This window comes from Anoplopoma fimbria, chromosome 19, assembly GCF_027596085.1.
Source record: "Anoplopoma fimbria isolate UVic2021 breed Golden Eagle Sablefish chromosome 19, Afim_UVic_2022, whole genome shotgun sequence".
Taxonomy (NCBI): domain Eukaryota; kingdom Metazoa; phylum Chordata; class Actinopteri; order Perciformes; family Anoplopomatidae; genus Anoplopoma; species Anoplopoma fimbria.
Window position 1 is genome coordinate 26,375,234 of NC_072467.1, and position 21,802 is coordinate 26,397,035.

The following is a 21,802-nucleotide window of genomic DNA, read 5'->3' on the forward strand; positions in this document are numbered from 1 at the left end:
ATGTGAATATAAAATCTTTATTTTTTGTTTTTAATTATTCAAATGTATTTTACTTTTTCTCTCTAAATCACATTCAAATGTTCAATGTATCCATCCATAACAACATGATAATCACGGAAAGCTGATGATCAAAACGCAGGAAATAGATACCTGCAAAATATCAGCATCGGCTTGATCGGCCACTTGAGAAGCAACAAGAACTTTAACATCTTGGTCAAAATTATAATTAATTATTTTCTTTAAAAGACAAACAAAACTTCACACATTTTCTTCCAATTGATGAGAACACAATCATTCATGTGACATGTTTTTTTGATAATTACTTCAAACTTCTCAAACGCACTTTTCACACAGAACAAACTCAATGATTTCAAAGACACTTCTGGTTATCTTTTTACATTTTCCAGGATGTTTCCATGATGATTGGAAAAAGCTAGTTCCAGGTTTTCCAGGATGTCATGCGTTATTCAAATTATTCAGCAGGGGGCGCTGCTACTGCACTCACCGCTCTGTGTGTGCGTGTGTCTCTGTATGGATGACACAGTTTTTATTTTAGAACAAAATATAATTTACAAAGAATTCAGGTAAACATAAGCAGCTCACATAGAACATATCTAAGTAGAATAATACACACTCACAAATCATTTAAATAAAGTTTTGAGGACAATTATATTACAAAACAAAACAAAAACAAGAGTATATATTCACATAGCTATAAACAAAGTTCAGAGGTAGAAGAGAAAATGTATTTCCATATAAGGGTTTTACTTGTCGCTAAGAAAGTTACATTAAAAAAGAAAAGGTGTCCTGATGAAACTGTTGAATATTTACTGGACCCTGAAGCTGATGAAGAACACGTGACGGTCTGTGGAGAAGAGTGGAGACGGATTTTGAACCAGAAGTTGAGTGCTGATTGTTTTATTGTGGCGGGGTGTTTAGATGACCAGTGGTAGAAGGAAGTACTCAGATCCTTTAATGAAGGAAAACCATCAATCCTACACAGAGTAAATACTCCTCTCAAAATAAAAGTCCTAGATTCAAAACCTTACCTTAAAAAAGAAAAAGGTTTTCAGCTTTGTGCCGTGAGTTTTCAGAGTTTTTATATAATAAATGAATTAATACAGACAAATAAAGTCATCACTGAGAGAAACACAATATTTCATCACTGACTTTTCAATTGTTAGAGACTTTTATTTTGAAGTTTGACCCCCTGACCTCTCTGGTTTCAGGTTCACACAGCCAGCAGTCGTCCTCTCCTCCCCCGAGAGGTGGAGAGCAGAGATGGATGAATCCGACAGGAAGCTCCCTCTCCGGCCCGTGATGGATGCAGCCGCCTCGGACGCTCAGGCCGCGGCGAGGAGCGAGGAGGCTCAGTGGCAAGAGGAGGAGGAGGAGGAGGAGGAGGAGGAGGAGGAGGAGGAGGGTGTAGGTCAGGGTTATCTATAGGAAACAGATGATGAGCCCTCTGCTCTGCCCTCTCCGTGGAGCATGATGACGGCCTCTCCAGATGCCTCCACGCAGGTGATGTCATCTTAAATGGACGATTGGTCGAGGTGGCAGAGCAGCTGTCCCGGCACAGCAGACGGAAGGTCAAAGGTCATTCATGGAGCACAGGGGTCGTATTCAGAAAACATCCTGAAGCTAAAAAAAAGTAAAAGAGAGAGACGTTAGAGGCCAGAGGTCTAAGACCAGCTTAAAATCCAGAGGAGGAGGAAGTATTCACATCGTTTACCAGGTAAAAGTACTAATATCACACTGTACAAATACTCTGTTTCAGGTAAGTGGTGGAATGGAAGTAAAATTACTCAAGTACTGTAATTAAGTACACATTTAAGGTACTTACTCTACCTGAGTATCTTCTCAGAGGACAGTTTTTCATCCCCTTCCTGTGCAGGTAAAACCACGTATCTCCAGATGTGTTGATGTTGAATGTTTGTGATGAACTGAAGGATGAAGTGTTTCCTTTATGTGTTGAGAAAATCCTCCTACTTCTTCAGATAAATAAACTCTTTAAAAAGCCTCTTGGATCAGCTGGAAAATGCATCGTCACAAAGCTGAAAACAGGCTGTTTGTTCTTTTTAGAGATACGAGGTTCTCACAGGACAGAGACGCTACAAACATGATGATCTTATAGAACATGATGATCTTATAGAACATGATGATCTTATAGAACATGATGATCTTATAGAATATGATGTATTGATGTAGATTAAACTAGACAACAGGATATAAAGGAGTTAAAATGCAACATACACATTAATACAGCAGTAATATTAATCCAGAAGCATCAGATAAAAAAGTAAAACACAGACAAGGAACATTTTTCTTTTCATACTCTGTGTACATTTGGTTGATAATACTTATACATAAGCTATGTTTTGAATGCAGGACTTTTACTTGTAGTGGAGTTTTTCACAGTGTGGTATTAGTGCTTTTACTTCAGTGAAGGATCTGCATACTTCCTCCACCCCTCCCTCACTGAGAGGAGGAGCAACACTGAAAGAGGAGAGCTGCAGAGTCACTTTTCCTGAAACGAAAGTGAAAGTTTGTCTGATCAACAGCAGAGCTGCAGTCGAGACAAGTCTCTCTGTTTCTCTGTAAAGAAACATTCAACTGAATCCAGCAGCTTTTTCTCAACAACACAGCAGAATCTCTGACAAACACTGGTGAGTACTCTGTTCTACAAAGACACAATACACTAACTAAATATTTGATCCAAGTTGAGTTCAAACTATATCTGACTGTTTAACATCTAGTTTTATAAAATAAAGAATATAACACCATATAAATGTGTCATTTTAAATAAAAACAGAGGTAGAAACCAAACCATAGTGACTGAACTCTAATCTAGTTTAAGGTTGGACAGAATACAGTCACAGCCAGCATTAGCTTAAGCTAAATCAAAGATCTGTTTCCTATTTGAAGTCAAAACTTCAGCTCTACTCAGACAGGAAGTTCCACTCTTAAAAATATTTATCTGAGCTTGAAATACATGTGTTAGTATAATTATATTATTTAATGCTTGATGTGACAGTAATGGAGGGATCACATGTGTTTTTCTGGGTTTTAAATAATTTAATTATATTATGATTTTACAAATTAAAATTATGTTAATAACATGAAAAAGAGGGACCAGGTTACAACCTCCGGTTCTGAAAAATTAACCGGAAGTGTCTTAAAACTAGGGTTGGTAATCTTGAGAAACCATCAAGAGTTGGTCCATGCTGGATTAAAAAAGTCATGCAACCTAAAAACCCAGCCCAGTGTTTCCAACCCTTTCCCAATGAAAGTGGCTAACGACACTAGCTCCTAAAGAAGTCCGTCCCTTCAGGCCTCCCTCTAAGGACACTCACCCAAAATGTAAATTTTAAGAAAATACAACAAACATGGCTATTGATACTACTCACAGCTGTCAACCTAGCTTCTTGTGAAAGACTCTTGTGATGAGCAATGAGTGACAGACAAGATATGTTTAGGTAGGTAGACAGTATTAGTAGAGTCGTGCAACAATCAAGGATACTAAACTTTTTTTCTTTCTATTTTCAGAGCTTTTGATTAAAAGTTTAGAACAAAAATATTTCTTTGGAAATGATTAAACAACCCAAACTAGCTTTCTCTCTACTGGGCATTAGGGTTGCAAAACAAATGTCTCATTGTATAGAAGTCTAAATGACTCTACTTCTCTCTTGATTTATTCCCTCAGTAAACATTGTAAACATGAGTTTATGGTCTCAATCTCTAGTTTAAAGTCTTCTTCAATACAGCATGATGTTCATTTAGTAAATGATGGTCCATTTAGAGTCAAACAGACCATAAAGCAGAGTATGCTTTAGGGCGGGGCTACCTTATGATTGACAGGTCACTACCATGATGTTGTCCAGTTTGGGAGTTGTCCGTGTTTTCGTCCTCTAAGCCTTCTTCCTTTTCTCTTCCTTGTCGTCCTCAGAGTGTAGACATGTCTGCTGCCAGCTGTCTGCTGACTGAAGATCAATTTCTGTGCTCCATCTGTCTGGATGTGTTCACTGATCCAGTCAGCACACCATGTGGACACAACTTCTGTAAAACCTGCATCACTCAACACTGGGACGTTAATGTCCAGTGTCAGTGTCCAAACTGTAAAAAGGTTTTTAACACCAGACCTGAGCTGCGGGTCAATACTTTCATCTCTGAGATGGCTGCTCAGTTCAGACAGTCAGCTCAACAGAAAGCCAGAAACAGCAGCTCAGAGGAACAAGCTGATAAACCAGGAGAAGTTCCCTGTGACGTCTGCACTGGAACCAAACTGAAGGCCATGAAGTCCTGCCTGGTGTGTCTGGACTCCTACTGTGAGACTCACCTGGAGCCTCATCTGACAAGGTCAGGTCTGAAAAGACATCAGCTGATCGACCCTGTGGAGAACCTGGAAGACAGGATGTGTACGAAGCACGATAAACTGATGGAGCTGTTCTGTAAGACCGACCAGATGTGTGTCTGCATGCTCTGCACTTATTCAGACCACAAGACACATGATGTTGTTCCTCTGAAAGAAGAATATGAAGGAAAGAAGGCTGAGCTGGGGAAGACTGAAGCTGAAATTCAGCAGATGATCCAGAAGAGAGAACTGAAGATTCAGGAGATCAAACACTCAGTGGAGCTCAGTGAGGAAGATGCAGACAGAGAGATAGCAGATGGTGTTCAGGTCTTCACCGCTCTGAAGGAGTCTGTTGAGAGAAGCCAGGCCGAGCTCATCGACACGATCAAAGAGAAGCAGAGAAAGACAGAGAAACAGGCTGAAGGCTTCATCAAAGAGCTGGAACAGGAAATCTGTGAGCTGAAGAAGAGAAGCACTGAGGTGGAGCAGCTCTCACGCTCTGAAGACCACCTCCACCTTCTACAGAGCTTCACGTCCCTTAAAGCTGCTCCACCCACCAAGGACTGGACAGGAGTCAGAGTCAGTCCACCTTCATATGAGGGGACTGTGGTGAGAGCTGTGAACCAGCTGGAGGAGACGCTCAGTAAACAGAAGAAGCTGTTTGAGGCCGAGCTGAAGAGAGTCCAGCAGTCTGCAGTGGATGTGACACTTGATCCTGATACAGCAAATCCTTATCTCATCCTGTCTGATGATGGAAAACAAGTTAAACCTGGTAATGTAAGGAAGAATCTCCCAGACAATATAGAGAGATTTAATTTGTATTTTAGTGTCTTAGCAAAGCAGAGTTTCTCTTCAGGAAGATCTTACTACGAGGTTCAGGTTAAAAGGAAGACTAAGTGGTATTTAGGAGTGGCCAGAGAGTCGATCAACAGGAAGGGAAAAATCACTGTGTCTCCTCAGCATGGTTACTGGATGATATGTTTGAGGAATGCGAATGAGTATGAAGCTCGTACTGACCCTCTAGTCCGTCTCTCTCTGAAGTCTCAGCCTGAGAAGGTGGGGGTGTTGGTGGATTATGAGGAGGGTCTGGTCTCCTTTTATGACGTTGATGCTGCAGCTCTTATCTACTCCTTTACTGGCTGCTGCTTCACTGAGAAACTCTACCCATTCTTTGATCCAGGTCTTAATGATGGTGGTAAAAACTCTGCCCCTCTGATCATCTCTCCTGTCAATCACACTGAGTAGAACAACCAGTTGATTTTCTACAGAAGCTCCATTTTGTTCTATAAATGTAGTTTCTTTGATGTGTCACATTGCTACTAACAACACATTCATTTTACAACACATATTATCAAATGTAGTCTAATTCATTCAAATAACTGCAATACTTGCCTTCTGAATCATCACAAACGAAACTAAACATTTTATGTAAAACAAGATTATTTCTTTCATTGAAGCCTCTGAGGGAGCAGAGCAATGAAACTGGCCTAAAGACCTTAAGAGTCAGAGAGTCAGCTTGGACAAAGAGGAGGAAGAGGAGGTAGAGAGAGAGAGAGGATGATGATACAGAGAACAAAGAATCAGAAACATTAAATGTCCAGAAGAAAAGATGGAAGCTAACTGCTCTGGACTGCAGGAAATTATTTGTAGTATAATTTCTCTCTAGAAACCCCCACGACCGATGGAGCTCAGCTAAATATTTAACGTGAGTGGAACTTCCTGTTCGAGCAAAGATAAAGTCTGTGTTCATACATAAAACAGGTCTGTAAATTTGCTTAAGCTAATGCTAGAAGAGACTTTAAATCTCAGTGGGAAACATGTACCAATAACGTGATCATAACTGGTGTGGAAGTTTATTTTGGTACAGAACATAACGTACACAAAGTATGATGTGGAAACTCTGAGCATGGACTCTTCAGTGAAACATCTTGTGTCCAGCAGTCAAACTTTCAATTGAAAAATGTTTGTGTTTTCACCAAAACATGTCTGGATTTGATCTTTATAATTTCCTAATTTTTTAGTTTATTTTTGTCCCACAATGTATATTTGCTTAGTCACGCTGAAGCCTGTCCCAAACATCACTAAATATTGTCCACCTCTCTGTAGACTGTTTTTTGTTGTTTGAATAAACTGAACAAATCCTCAACGGATTAAAATCAAAGAATTTCCAATGTTTTTTCTTTCATTTTCATTGTTGTGAAATGTTGAAATGTTATAGTGGAACTGCCTTTTGATTACACACAGATCTATTAACTTATTGATGTCCCAGAGCAGATTGTTTTTTCCTCAGATAATTGGAGATTTAGTGAAGTCAGTCAGGATGCTGGGACCCCCTGCAGCAAAGAACATGCTAACGTGCTAATGCTATCTTCAGGTCATACAGATTATAGACTTAGAAAAAGACTGCAGGGTTGGTTGTGTGAGTGTTATAATAATGTATGTTAACAATGATTAACTTGTGCTGATGTGAGGCATCTGTGTTTGTCTAAGTTTCAAGAATTTCTGTATTATTTAAAAAAACAAAGTCAGATATATATTAGAGTTTTGAGAAAAATAAATTTACCAACTGAATAATCAGCAATTTCAAATTCAGTTGTACTTTAAATCAACGGCTTTTTAAAAGTGTTTCATATGATTTAACCTTGAGATCAAACCACACAAACCAGGTCTCATCACAGTATGAATAACTTTATCATATTTATTTCATCCTAACAGTTCTTGTTTTGTCACTGTAGAGGTCTCTCCTTCACTGTGATTGGTCCAACAGCTGTTTCCTGTTCCCACTGAGCACCTGCAGCAAAGAAAACACAACACTGTTTATGAAACATTAACTTAATTCAATTAAAGGGTTCACCCCAAATATTGAGTTAATTAATGGATTATTTTAAGTTTAATTGCTCGTTCGCATGGTTAAAAAATAAACAGCCATTCCTTAATTGAAAGAAAAATTGTCTTTAATTTGGTTAAATTCAAGGGAAGTTTTTCCCTATATTTACAAAAAAGGCAGATAATATATCCAACAGTAATAAAGTATCCATTTAAAATAGAATTAGAATTTTATTTATCACATCATTAATCAAAAGGACTAAATGTAATCAATAGAACATTATCGTCAAAATAAATTACACACCTCAAATTTTTTAAACTTTCATCTAGCATTAAGGTTCAGTCTGAATTTTTTTCAATGCAGTTAGTCAACATATCCTAATACAACAATTCTTTATTTATTCAATAAAATATTCTATTTATTTAATATGAATTGTCTTTTTTGTTGTTGCAAAACTTCCTCAAGAGTACAAACCTGTAAAACCTGCTGTCAGTTCAATTTTACAAATAACTTATCTTCAAATTCAAAGACTGAAACAAAAATTTATTTTGATAATATTCAAAATATAATATTCAAATTTCAAATATTCAATTTCAAGAATTCAAGAATTCAAATTTCAAATTGTTTTTCATTTTTTTTTTGAAAATACATTATCATTACATTTGTGCATTAACCATATCTATGTTTTATGGTAAGTGAAAAACATGATCAAGAGTGTTTTAAATGAAATGTTTGGGTATCATAATGGACCATATACTTTCCTAGAAAACTTAAATAACTTGTATGTCTTTATAATAGTTGTACACGTATCAAACAGAGCAACGTTTAAGCCATCCCCTCTCACTGATTGGTTATTGTTGTTTACATAAAATACTTCCCAACATTTCTTACAGCACTTGAAAGCATCAGAACTCGGTGGCGTCTGTCGTCAGGTACGTCATCACGTCCTCTGACTGATCCTGGAAGAATAAAGCTCCTATAAATAAAAAATAGGAAATAGTTTTAAAGATGTAGTTCAAAATGTGCTCCACCTAAACGTTACACAACAGTAAAATCTAGTTTTTTTTTATATTAATGCATTATCAATAATAATCTACTGATACAATGAATAACAGTATAACAGTCACAGGGACATTTTCTTTTAATATATTTTCCTAATTTTACTCCTGAATTAATAATGTGAATATAAAATCTTTATTTTTTGTTTTTAATTATTCAAATGTATTTAACTTTTTCTCTCTAAATCACATTCAAATGTTCAATGTATCCATCCATAACAACATGATAATCACGGAAAGCTGATGATCAAAACACAGGAAATAGATACCTGCAAAATATCAGCATCGGTTTGATCGGCCACTTGAGAAGCAACAAGAACTTTAACATCTTGGTCAAAATTATAATTAATTATTTTCTTTAAAAGACAAACAAAACTTCACACATTTTCTTCCCATTGATGAGAACACAATCATTCATGTGACATGTTTTTTTGATAATTACTTCAAACTTCTCAAACGCACTTTTCACACAGAACAAACTCAATGATTTCAAAGACACTTCTGGTTATCTTTTTTTTCCAGGATGTTTCCATGATGATTGGAAAAAGCTAGTTCCAGGTTTTCCAGGATGTCATGCGTTATTCAAATTATTCAGCAGGGGGCGCTGCTACTGCACTCACCGCTCTGTGTGTGCGTGTGTCTCTGTATGGATGACACAGTTTTTATTTTGGAACAAAATATAATTTACAAAGAATTCAGGTAAACATAAGCAGCTCACATAGAACATATCTAAGTAGAATAATACACACTCACAAATCATTTAAATAAAGTTTTGAGGACAATTATATTACAAAACAAAACAAGAACAAGAGTATATATTCACATAGCTATAAACAAAGTTCAGAGGTAGAAGAGACAAATGTATTTCAATATAAGGGTTTTATTGTCGCTAAGAGAGTTACATTAAAAAAGAAAAATCACATTCAAATGTGTTTAACTGTTGAATATTTAATGGACCCTGAAGCTGATGAAGAACACGTGACGGTCTGTGGAACCAGAAGTTGAGTGCTGATTGTTTTATTGTGGCGGGGTGTTTAGATGACCAGTGGTAGAAGGAAGTACTCAGATCCTTTAATGAAGGAAAACCGTCAATCCTACACAGAGTTAATACTCCTCTCAAAATAAAAGTCCTAAATTCAAAACCTTACCTTAAAAAAGAAAAAAGTTTTCAGCTTTGTGCCGTGAGTTTTCAGAGTTTTTATATAATAAATGAATTAATACAGACAAATAAAGTCATCACTGAGAGAAACACAATATTTCATCACTGACTTTTCAATTGTTAGAGACTTTTATTTTGAAGTTTGACCCCCTGACCTCTCTGGTTTCAGGTTCACACAGCCAGCAGTCGTCCTCTCCTCCCCCGAGAGGTGGAGAGCAGAGATGGATGAATCCGACAGGAAGCTCCCTCTCCGGCCCGTGATGGATGCAGCCGCCTCGGACGCTCAGGCCGCGGCGAGGAAGCGAGGAGGCTCGGTGGCAAGAGGAGGAGGAGGGAGGAGGAGGAGGAGGAGGAGGAGGAGGAGGGTGGAGGTCAGGGTTATCTATAGGAAACAGATGATGAGCCCTCTGCTCTGCCCTCTCCGTGGAGCATGATGACGGCCTCTCCAGATGCCTCCACGCAGGTGATGTCATCTTAAATGGACGATTGGTCGAGGTGGCAGAGCAGCTGTCCCGGCACAGCAGACGGAAGGTCAAAGGTCATTCATGGAGCACAGGGGTCGTATTCAGAAAACATCCTGAAGCTAAAAAAAACTAAAAGAGAGAGACGTTAGAGGCCAGAGGTCTAAGACCACCTTAAAATCCAGAGGAGGAGGAAGTATTCACATCGTTTACCAGGTAAAAGTACTAATATCACACTGTACAAATACTCTGTTTCAGGTAAGTGGTGGAATGGAAGTAAAATTACTCAAGTACTGTAATTAAGTACACATTTAAGGTACTTACTCTACCTGAGTATCTTCTCAGAGGACAGTTTTTCATCCCCTTCCTGTCCAGGTAAAACCACGTATCTCCAGATGTGTTGATGTTGAATGTTTGTGATGAACTGAAGGATGAAGTGTTTCCTTTCTGTGTTGAGAAAATCCTCCTACTTCTTCAGATGAATAAACTCTTTAAAAAGCCTCTTGGATCAGCTGGAAAATGCATCGTCACAAAGCTGAAAACAGGCTGTTTGTTCTTTTTAGAGATACGAGGTTCTCACAGGATCTTATAGAATATGATGCAAACATTAAACTGACAACTTATAAAAGTTGAATGATCTTATAGAACATGATGATCTTATAAAAAAGAAAACACAGACAAGATTTTTCTTTTCATAGAATTTGATGATATACTTATTCCTAAGGTATGTTTTGAAACTAGACAACTTGTAGTGGTATTTTCACATTGTGGTATTAGTACTTATAATGAAGCATCGCTACACATTAATACAGCAGTAATATTAATCCAGAAGCATCAGATAAAAAAGTAAAACACAGACAAGGAACATTTTTCTTTTCATACTCTGTGTACATTTAGCTGATAATACTTATACATCTAAACAATGTTTTGAATGTCAGGACTTTTACTTGTAGTGGAAGCATTTTACAGTGTGCGTATTAGTTCTTTTACTTCATAAAAATGAAGGTTTCCTGACTGATTAGGTTCTTCTCCACCACTCCCTCACTGAGAGGAGGAGCAACACTGAAAGAGGAGAGCTGCAGAGTCACATTTCCTGAAATGAAAGTTAAAGTTTGTCTGATCAACAGCAGAGCTGCAGTCGAGACAAGTCTCTCTGTTTCTCTGTAAAGAAACATTCAACTGAATCCAGCAGCTTTTTCTCAACAACACAGCAGAATCTCTGACAAACACTGGTGAGTACTCTGTTCTACAAAGACACAATACACTAACTAAATATTTGATCCAAGTTGAGTTAAAACTATATCTGACTGTTTAACATCTAGTTTTATAAAATAAAGAATATAACACCATATAAATGTGTCATTTTAAATAAAAACAGAGGTAGAAACCAAACCACAGTGACTGAACTCTGTCTAGTTAAAGGTTAGACAGAATACAGTCACAGCCAGCATTAGCTTAAGATAACTCAAAGATCTGTTTCCTGTTTGAAGTCAAAACTTCAGCTCTACTCAGACAGGAAGTTCCACTCTTAAAAATATTTATCTGAGCTTGAAATAAATGTGTTAGTATAATTATATTATTTAATGCTTGATGTGACAGTAATGGAGGGATCACATGTGTTTTTCTGGGTTTTAAAAATTGAATTATATTATGATTTTACAAATTAAAATTATGTTAATAACATGAAAAAGAGGGACCAGGTTACAACCTCCGGTTCTGAAAAATTAACCATTGAAGTGTCTTAAAACTAGGGTTGGTAATCTTGAGAAACCATCAAGAGTTGGTCCATGCTGGATTAAAAAAGTCATGCAACCTAAAAACCCAGCCCAGTGTTTCCAACCCTTTCCCAATGAAAGTGGCTAATGACACTAGCTCCTAAAGAAGTCCGTCCCTTCAGGCCTCCCTCTAAGGACACTCACCCAAAATGACCATTTAAAAAAATACAACAAACATGGCTATTGATACTACTCACACAGCTGTCAACATAGCTTCTTGTGAAAGACTCTTGTGATGAGCAATGAGTGTACAAGATATGTTTAGGTAGGTAGACAGTATTAGTAGAGTCGTGCAACAATCAAAGATACTAAACTTTTTTTTCTTTCTATTTTCAGAGCTTTTGATTAAAAGTTTATAACAAAAATATTTCTTTGGAAAGTATTAAACAACCCAAACTTCTTTCTCTCTACTGGGCATTAGGCATTTGGGTTGCAAAACAAATGTCTGATTGTATAGAAGTCTATAAAATGACTCTACTCACTTGATTTATTCCCTCAGTAAACATTGTAAACATGAGTTTATGGTCTCAATCTCTAGTTTAAAGTCTTCTTCAATACAGCATGATGTTCATTTAGTAAATGATGCTCCATTTAGAGTCAAACAGACCATAAAGCAGAGTATGCTTTAGGGCGGGGCTACCTTGTGATTGACAGGTCACTACCATGAAGTTGTCCAGTCTGGGAGTTGTCTGTGTTTTTGTCTTCTAAGCATTCATCCTTCTCTCTTTCTTTTTGTCCTCAGAGTGTAGACATGTCTGCTGCCAGCTGTCTGCTGACTGAAGATCAGTTTCTGTGCTCCATCTGTCTGGATGTGTTCACTGATCCAGTCACCATACCATGTGGACACAACTTCTGTAAAACCTGCATCACTCAACACTGGGACGTTAATGTCCAGTGTCAGTGTCCAAACTGTAAAGACGTTTTTAACACCAGACCTGAGCTGCGGGTCAACACTTTCATCTCTGAGATGGCTGCTCAGTTCAGACAGTCAGCTCAACAGAAAGCCAGAAACAGCAGCTCAGAGCAACGAGCTGCCAAACCAGGAGAAGTTCCCTGTGACGTCTGCACTGGAACCAAACTGAAGGCCATGAAGTCCTGCCTGGTGTGTCTGGTCTCCTACTGTGAGACTCACCTGGAGCCTCATCTGACAAGGTCAGGTCTGAAAAGACATCAGCTGATCGACCCTGTGGAGAACCTGGAAGACAGGATGTGTACGAAGCACGATAAACTGCTGGAGCTGTTCTGTAAGACCGACCAGATGTGTGTCTGCATGCTCTGCAGTCTTTCAGACCACAAGACACATGATGTTGTTCCTCTGAAAGAAGAATATGAAGGAAAGAAGGCTGAGCTGGGGAAGACTGATGCTGAAATTCAGCAGATGATCCAGAAGAGACGACTGAAGATTCAGGAGATCAAACACTCAGTGGAGCTCAGTGAGGAAGATGCAGACAGAGTGATAGCAGATGGTGTTCAGGTCTTCACCGCTCTGAAGGAGTCTGTTGAGAGAAGCCAGGCCGAGCTCATCGACACGATCAAAGAGAAGCAGAGAAAGACAGAGAAACAGGCTGAAGGCTTCATCAAAGAGCTGGAACAGGAAATCTGTGAGCTGAAGAAGAGAAGCACTGAGGTGGAGCAGCTCTCACGCTCTGAAGACCACCTCCACCTTCTACAGAGCTTCACGTCCCTTAAAGCTGCTCCACCCACCAAGGACTGGACAGGAGTCAGAGTCAGTCCACCTTCATATGAGGGGACTGTGGTGAGAGCTGTGAACCAGCTGGAGGAGACGCTCAGTAAACAGATGAAGAAGCTGTTTGAGGCCGAGCTGAAGAGAGTCCAGCAGTCTGCAGTGGATGTGACACTTGATCCTGATACAGCTCATCCCAACTCATCCTGTCTGATGATGGAAAACAAGTTAAACTTGGTGATGTAAGGAAGAATCTCCCAGACAATATAGAGAGATTTAATTTGTATGTTAGTGTCTTAGCAAAGCAGAGTTTCTCTTCAGGAAGATTTTACTACGAGGTTCAGGTTAAAAGGAAGACTAAGTGGTTTTAGGAGTGGTCAGAGAGTCGATCAACAGGAAGGGAAAAATCACACTGACTCCTCAGAATGGTTACTGGACGATATGGTTGAGGAATGAGAATGAGTACATAGCTTGTGCTGACCCATCAGTCCGTCTCTCTCTGAAGTCTCAGCCTGAGAAGGTGGGGGTGTTGGTGGATTATGAGGAGGGTCTGGTCTCCTTTTATGACGTTGATGCTGCAGCTCTTATCTACTCCTTTACTGGCTGCTGCTTCACTGAGAAACTCTACCCATTCTTTAGTCCAGGTCTTAATGATGGTGGTAAAAACTCTGCCCCTCTGATCATCTCTCCTGTTATTCACACTGAGTAGAACAAACACCTGATTTTCTACAGAAGCTCCATTTTGTTCTATAAATGTAGTTTCTTTGATGTGTCACATTGCTACTAACAACACAATCATTTTACAACACATATTATCTAATGTAGTCTAATTCATTCAAATAACTGCAATACTTGCCTTCTGAATCATCACAAACAAATATCTAATCATTGTATGTAAAAGAAGATTATTTTTTTCATTGAAGCCTCTGAGGGAGCAGAGCAATGAAACTGACCTAAACGACCTTAAGAGTGAGAGAGTCAGCTTGGACAAAGAGGAGGAAGAGGAGGTAGAGAGAGAGAGGATGATGATACAGAGAACGGAGAATCAGAAACATTAAATGTCCAGAAGAAAAGATGGAAGCTAACTGCTCTGGACTGCAGGAAATTATTTGTAGTATAATTTCTCTCTAAAACCCCCACGACCGATGGAGCTCAGCTAAATATTTAACGTGAGTGGAACTTCCTGTTCGAGCAGAGATAAAGTTTGTGTTCATACATGAAACAGGTCTGTAAATTTGCTTAAGCTAATGCTAGAAGAGACTTTAAATCTCAGTGGGAAACATGTACCAATAACGTGATCATAACTGGTGTGGAAGTTTATTTTGGTACAGAACATAACCTACACGAAGTATGATGTGGAAACTCTGAGCATGGACTCTTCAGTGAAACATCTTGTGTCCAGCAGTCAAACTTTCAATTGAAAAATGTTTGTGTTTTCACCAAAACATGTCTGGATTTGATCTTTATAATTTCCTAATTTTTTAGTTCATTTTTGTCCCACAATGTATATTTGCTTAGTCACGCTGAAGCCTGTCCCAAACATCACTAAATATTGTCCACCTCTCTGTAGACTGTTTTTGTTGCTTGAATAAACTGAACAAATCCTCAACGGATTAAACTCAAAGAATTTCCAATGTTTTTTCTTTCATTTTCATTGTTGTGTTCACGTTCATCAAAAATGAAATGTTATGGTGGAACTGCCTTTTGATTACACACAGATCTATTAACTTATTGATGTCCTAGAGCAGATTGTTTTTTCCTCAGATAATTGGAGATTTAGTGAAGTCAGTCAGGATGCTGGGACCCCCTGAACGCTGCAGCAAAGAACATGCTAACGTGCTAATGCTACGTTCGAGTCACACGGATGATTGACAAAGAAATAGACTGCAGGGTTGGTTGTGTGAGGGTTATAATAATGTATGTTGACAGTGATAGACTTGGGCTGATGTGAGGCATCTGTGTTTATCTGAGTTTCAAGAATTTCTGTATTATTTAAATGGCCAAAGTCAGATATATATTAGAGTTTTGAGAAAAAGAAATTTACCAACTGAATAATCAGCAATTTCAAATTCAGTTGTACATTAATCAACGGCTTTGTCATCCATCAATTCAAACAGACTTGTCTTTGATTTGAGTACATTTATGGGACGTTTTGCCTTATATATATATATATATAAAAAACGAGATTAAATTAGCACCATTTAGCCAATAGTAATACAGTATCCATTTAAAATCCAATTAAAGTGTTATTTATCACATTATTAATCAAAAGGACTAAATGTTCTCAATAGAACATTATCGTGAAAATAAATTACACACCTTTACTTCTTAAAATTTTCAATTTGTATTAAAGTTCAGTCTGAATTATAGTCATTGCTGTTGGTCAACATTTCCTAATACAACAATTTCTGTTATCTTAAAAAACGCAATTTTTTGTGCCATTTCATACAAAAGTCCAGCAACACGTTTCAATTTCCACCCGTTACATGCATACAGTCTTAACAAAATTAACTTCTGTCTTCACAAGAAACTACTAGTTACGTTTAGGAAAAGATAAAGGTTTGGGTTAAAATCACTACAAAAAGTACAGAATAGATAAACAGATCCAACATTTGGTTCTTGTTTCACACAGGGAATGAACTAAGGTCTCCTGGGTTAAAGACCAGTATTTGTTTGACCCAACCAACACATGTGTGGGCTTTAGTGGTCTTTATACTTCCCTGTTAATGATTACTTTGATAACATATGTATTGGTTTCATTGGATATCCAGAATGATGGCACATTGTTTTCAATGGGTATAGTTATGAACACTGGATGAGAACAGCCTGTGGTAGATAAATGAGGTATTTATGTTGATCGTACAGTACATTCAAACCTATGATTAAAACAGAAGCTGGTCCAACTGGTTTTGGACTCCACCCACTCACCTGTTCCAGTAAGGTGACTCTGGCTTCCTGTTCCACAGTCTGAATCACAGCAGCTATAAATAAAGTTTCCTTTATTTGTTGAGAAAATCCTCCTACTTCTTCAGATAAATAAACTCTTTAAAAAGCCTCTTGGATCAGCTGGAAAATGCATCTACACAAAGCTGAAAACAGGCTGTTTGTTCTTTTTAGAGATACAAGGTTCTCACAGGACAGAGACGCTACAAACATGATGATCTTATAGAATATGATGAACATGATGATGTTATAGAATATGATGATCTTATAGAATATGATGCATTGGTGTAGATTAAACTAGACAACAGGATATAAAGGAGTTAAAATGCAACATACACATTAATACAGCAGTAATATTAATCCAGAACATCAGATAAAAAAGGAAAACACAGGCAAGGAACATTTTTCTTTTCATACTCTGTGTACATTTGGTTGATAATACTTATACCTAAGTTATGTTTTGAATGCAGGACCTTTACTTGTAGTTGAGTATTTCAGTTCCTCTGAAAAAAGAATATGAAGGAAAGAAGGCCGAGCTGGAGACGTCAGAGACTGAAATCCAGCAGATGATCCAGAAGAGACGATTGAAGATTGAAGATTAGTTCATTCCCTGTGTGTAACAAGAACTACATGTTGGATCTGTTTGTCTATTCTGTACTTTTTGTAGTAATTTGAAACCAAACCTTTATCTTTTCATAAACCTAACTTAGTAGCTTCCTGTGAAGACAGAAGTTTATTTTGTTAAGATTGTATGCATGTAACGGGTGGAAATTGACATGTGTTGCTGGACTTTTGTATGAAAATACACAAAAAATGGCTGACATTTTTTGAGATAACATTGGAATTGTTTTATTAGGATACGTTGACCAACAGCATTGAAAAAAATTCAGACTGAACTTTAATGCTAAATTAAAGTTTAAAGAATTAGAGGTGTGTAATTTATTTTCACGATAATGTTCTATTGATTACATTTAGTCCTTTTGATTAATAATATGATAATTAACATTTTAATTGGATTTTAAATGGATACTGTATTACTATTGGCTAATTGGTGCTAATTTAATCTACTTTTTTGATATGTATATAAGGCAAAACTTCCCATAAATGTACCCAAATCAAAGACAAGTCTGTTTGAATTGATGGATGACATCCAACTGTCCTGGGTTAAAGACCAGTATTTGTTTGACCCAACCAACACATGTGTGGGCTTTAGTGGTCTTTATACTTCCCTGTTAATGATTACTTTGTTAACATATGTATTGGTTTCATTGGATATCCAGAATGATGGCACATTATTTTCAGTGGGTATAGTTATGAACACTGGATGAGAACAGCCTGTGGTAGATAAATGAGGTATTTATGTTGATAGTACAGTACATTCAAACCTATGATTAAAACAGTTGTAGAGGAAAAGCTGGTCCAACTGGTTTTGGACTCCACCCACTCACCTGTTCCAGTAAGGTGACTCTGGCTTCCTGTTCCACAGTCTGAATCACAGCAGCTATAAATAAAGTTTCCTTTATTTGTTGAGAAAATCCTCCTACTTCTTCAGATAAATAAACTTTTTAAAAAGCCTCTTGGATCAGCTGGAAAATGCATCGTCACAAAGCTGAATTATAATGTTATTTATCACATCATTAATCAAAAGGACTAAATGTAATCAATAGAACGTTATTGTGAAAATACATTACACACTTTTAATTCCTTAAACTTTTATTCAGCATTAAAGTTCAGTCTGAATTTTTCAATGCTGTTGGTCAACGTATCCTAATACAACAATTCCGATGTTATCTTACAAAAAGTTAGCCATTTGTTTTGCATTTTCATACAAAAGTCCAGCAACACGTTTCAATTTCCACCCGTTACATGCATAAAATCTTAACAAAATAAACTTCTGTCTTCACCAGAAACTACTTAATTGGGTTTCGGAAAAGATAAAGGTTTGGGTTCAAATTACTACAATTACTAAATCTCCAATTACTTTATAGAGATACAAGGTTCTCACAGGACAGAGACGCTACAAACATGATGTTCTTATAGAATATGATGCATTGATGTAGATTAAACAAGACGACAGGGTATAAAGGAGTTAAAATGCAACACACACATTAATACAGCAGTAATATTAATCCAGAACATCAGATAAAAAAGTAAAACACAGACAAGGAACATTTTTCTTTTCATTATCTTATGTACATTTGGTTGATAATACTTATACATAAGCCATGTTTTGAATGCAGGACCTTTACTTGTCGTGGAATATTTTCACATTGTGGCATTAGTACTTTTACTTCAGTGAAGGATCTGCATACTTCCTCCACCCCTCCCTCACTGAGAGGAGGAGCAACACTGAAAGAGGATAGATTCAAGGTCACCTTTCCTGAAATGAAAGTTAAAGTTTGTCTGATCAACAGCAGAGCTGCAGTCGAGACAAGTCTCTCTGTTTCTCTGTAAAGAAACATTCAACTGAATCCAGCAGATTTTTCTCAACAACACAGCAGAATCTCTGACAAACACTGGTGAGTACTCTGTTCTACAAAGACGTTCAAAGTATATCTGACTGTTTTACATCTTGCTTTATTGTATAACGAATATTACGTAATGTGTCATTTTAGATTAAAACAGAGGTAGTAACCAAACAGCTAATATTAGCTTAAGCTAATTCAAAAATCTGAGCTATACTTAGAGAGGCAGAAAAAATATTTGCCTGAGCTTGAAATAAATGTGTTACTCTAAACATTGTAAATATTGTAATATGTATATAAATAACAATAGAAACAGCATGGTAGACATATTATTATATTATTTAATGTTTGATGTGACTGTCCCGGAGGGATCACATTGTGTTTTTCTGGGTTTTACAATTGAATTCTATGATGATTTTACAGATTTAGATTATGATAATAACAGGAAAAAGAGGGACCAGGTGGCAGCCTCCAGTTCTGAAAAATGAAGCCTTTGCTTAGGTGTCTTAAAACTAGGGTTGGTAATCTTGAGAAACCATCAAGAGTTGGCCTATGCTGGATTATCCTTCAATACAGCATGATTTTCCTTTTTAAATGATGGTCCATTTAGAGTCAAATCAACAACAAAGCAGGGTATGCTTTAGGGCGGGGCTACCTTATGATTGACAGGTCACTACCATGATGTTGGCCAGTTTGGGAGTTGTCCGTGCTTTCGTCCGCTTAGCTCACATCCTTTTCTCTACCTTGTCGTCCTCAGAGTGTAGACATGTCTGCTGCCAGCTGTCTGCTGACTGAAGATCAGTTTCTGTGCTCCATCTGTCTGGATGTGTTCACTGATCCAGTCAGCACACCATGTGGACACAACTTCTGTAAAACCTGCATCTCTCAACACTGGGACGTTAATGTTCAGTGTCAGTGTCCAAACTGTAAACAAGATTTTAACACCAGACCTGAGCTGCGGGTCAATACTTTCATCTCTGAGATGGCTGCTCAGTTCAGACAGTCAGCTCAACAGAAAGCCAGAAACAGAAGCTCAGAGCAACAAGCTGCCAAACCAGGAGAAGTTCCCTGTGACGTCTGCACTGGAACCAAACTGAAGGCCATGAAGTCCTGCCTGGTGTGTCTGGTCTCCTACTGTGAGACTCACCTGGAGCCTCATCTGACAAGGTCAGGCCTGAAAAGACATCAGCTGATCGACCCTGTGGAGAACCTAGAAGGCAGGATGTGTACGGAGCACGATAAACTGATGGAGCTGTTCTGTAAGACCGACCAGATGTGTGTCTGCATAATCTGCACTTATTCAGACCACAAGACACACGATGTTGTTTCTCTGAAAAAAGAATATGAAGGAAAGAAGGCCAAGCTGGGGAAGAATGAGGTTGAAATTCATCAGATGATCCAGAAGAGACGACTGAAGATTCAGGAGATCAAACACTCAGTGGAGCTCAGTGAGGAAGATGCAGACAGAGAGATAGCAGATGGTGTTCAGGTCTTCACCGCTCTGAAGGATTCTGTTGAGAGAAGCCAGGCCGAGCTCATCGACACGATCAAAGAGAAGCAGAGAAAGACAGAGAAACAGGCTGAAGGCTTCATCAAAGAGCTGGAACAGGAAATCTCTGAGCTGAAGAAGAGAAGCACTGAGGTGGAGCAACTCTCACGCTCTGAAGACTACCTCCACCTTCTACAGAACTTCACGTCCATTAAAGCTGCTCCACCTACCAAGGACTGGACAGGAGTCAGAGTCAGTCCACCTTCATATGAGGGGACTGTGGTGAGAGCTGTGAACCAGCTGGAGGAGACGCTCAGTAAACAGAAGAAGAAGCTGTTTGAGGCCGAGCTGAAGAGAGTCCAGCAGTCTGCAGTGGATGTGACACTTGATCCTGATACAGCAAATCCTTATCTCATCCTGTCTGATGATGGAAAATTAGTTAAACTTGCTGATGTAAGGAAGAATCTCCCAGACAATCCAGAGAGATTTAATTATTGTGCTAATGTCTTAGCAAAGCAGGGTTTCTCTTCAGGAAGATGTTACTACGAGGTTCAGGTTAAAAGGAAGACTAACTGGTATTTAGGAGTGGCCAGAGAGTCGATCAACAGGAAGGGAAAAATCCTACTGACTCCTCAGAATGGTTACTGGACGATATGGTTGAGGAATGAGAATGAGTATGAAGCTTGTGCTGACCCTCAAGTCTGTCTCTCTCTGAAGTCTCAGCCTGAGAAGGTGGGGGTGTTGGTGGATTATGAGGAAGGTCTGGTCTCCTTTTATGACGTTGATGCTGCAGCTCTTATCTACTCCTTTACTGGCTGCTGCTTCACTGAGAAACTCTACCCATACTTTAGTCCAGGTCTTAATCATGGTGGTAAAAACTCTGCCCCTCTGATCATCTCTCCTGTTATTCACACTGAGTAGAACAAACACCTGATTTTCTACAGAACCTCGATTTAGCTCCGTAAATGTAGTTTCTTTGATGTGTCACATTGCTACTAACAACACAATAATTTTACAACACATATTATCTAATGTAGTCTAATTCATTCAAATAGCTGCATTACTTGCCTTCTGAATCATCACAAACTATTATCTAATCATTGTATATGAAAGAAGATTTTTTTTAGTCATGCTGTAGCCTGTCACAAACATAACAAAATATTGTCCACCTCGCTGCAGGCTGTTTTTTGTCCTTGAATAAACTGAACATGCAAAATCAAAGAATTTACACTGTTTTTTCCTTTCATTTTTGTGTTCACTATCATCTAATGTTACGGTGGAACTGCCTTTTGATTACACACAGATCTATTAACTTATTGATGTCCCAGAGCAGATAGTTTTTTCCTCAGATAATTGGAGATTTAGTGAAGTCAGTCAGGATGCTGGGACCCCCTGAACATGCTAATGTGCTAATGCTACGTTCAGGTCATACAGATGATAGAAAAGAAAAAGACTGCAGGGTTGATTGTGTGATGGTTATAATAATGTATGTTGACGATGAGCTGACTTGGGCTGATGTGAGGCATCTGGGTTTGTCTGAGTATCAAGAATTTCTGTATTATTTATAAAGCCAAAGTCAGATATATATTA

General features: G+C 38.1%; 1 protein-coding gene and 2 pseudogenes across 1 annotated transcript; all 3 read left to right on the top strand.

The window, feature by feature from the left end:
- Window positions 1–3,946: 3,946 nt before the first annotated feature.
- LOC129107765 (E3 ubiquitin-protein ligase TRIM21-like) lies at window positions 3,947–6,480 on the top strand. Its single transcript, XM_054619300.1, has one exon. It carries the CDS (start codon window positions 3,956–3,958, stop codon window positions 5,594–5,596), a length of 1,641 nt encoding a protein of 546 aa, XP_054475275.1. The 5' UTR covers window positions 3,947–3,955; the 3' UTR covers window positions 5,597–6,480.
- Window positions 6,481–10,954: 4,474 nt separating this feature from the next.
- LOC129107764 (E3 ubiquitin-protein ligase TRIM21-like) lies at window positions 10,955–14,926 on the top strand (annotated as a pseudogene).
- A 3,717-nt stretch (window positions 14,927–18,643) lies between these two features.
- On the top strand, window positions 18,644–21,139 carry LOC129108375 (E3 ubiquitin-protein ligase TRIM21-like; annotated as a pseudogene).
- The last annotated feature ends 663 nt before the right edge of the window (window positions 21,140–21,802 follow it).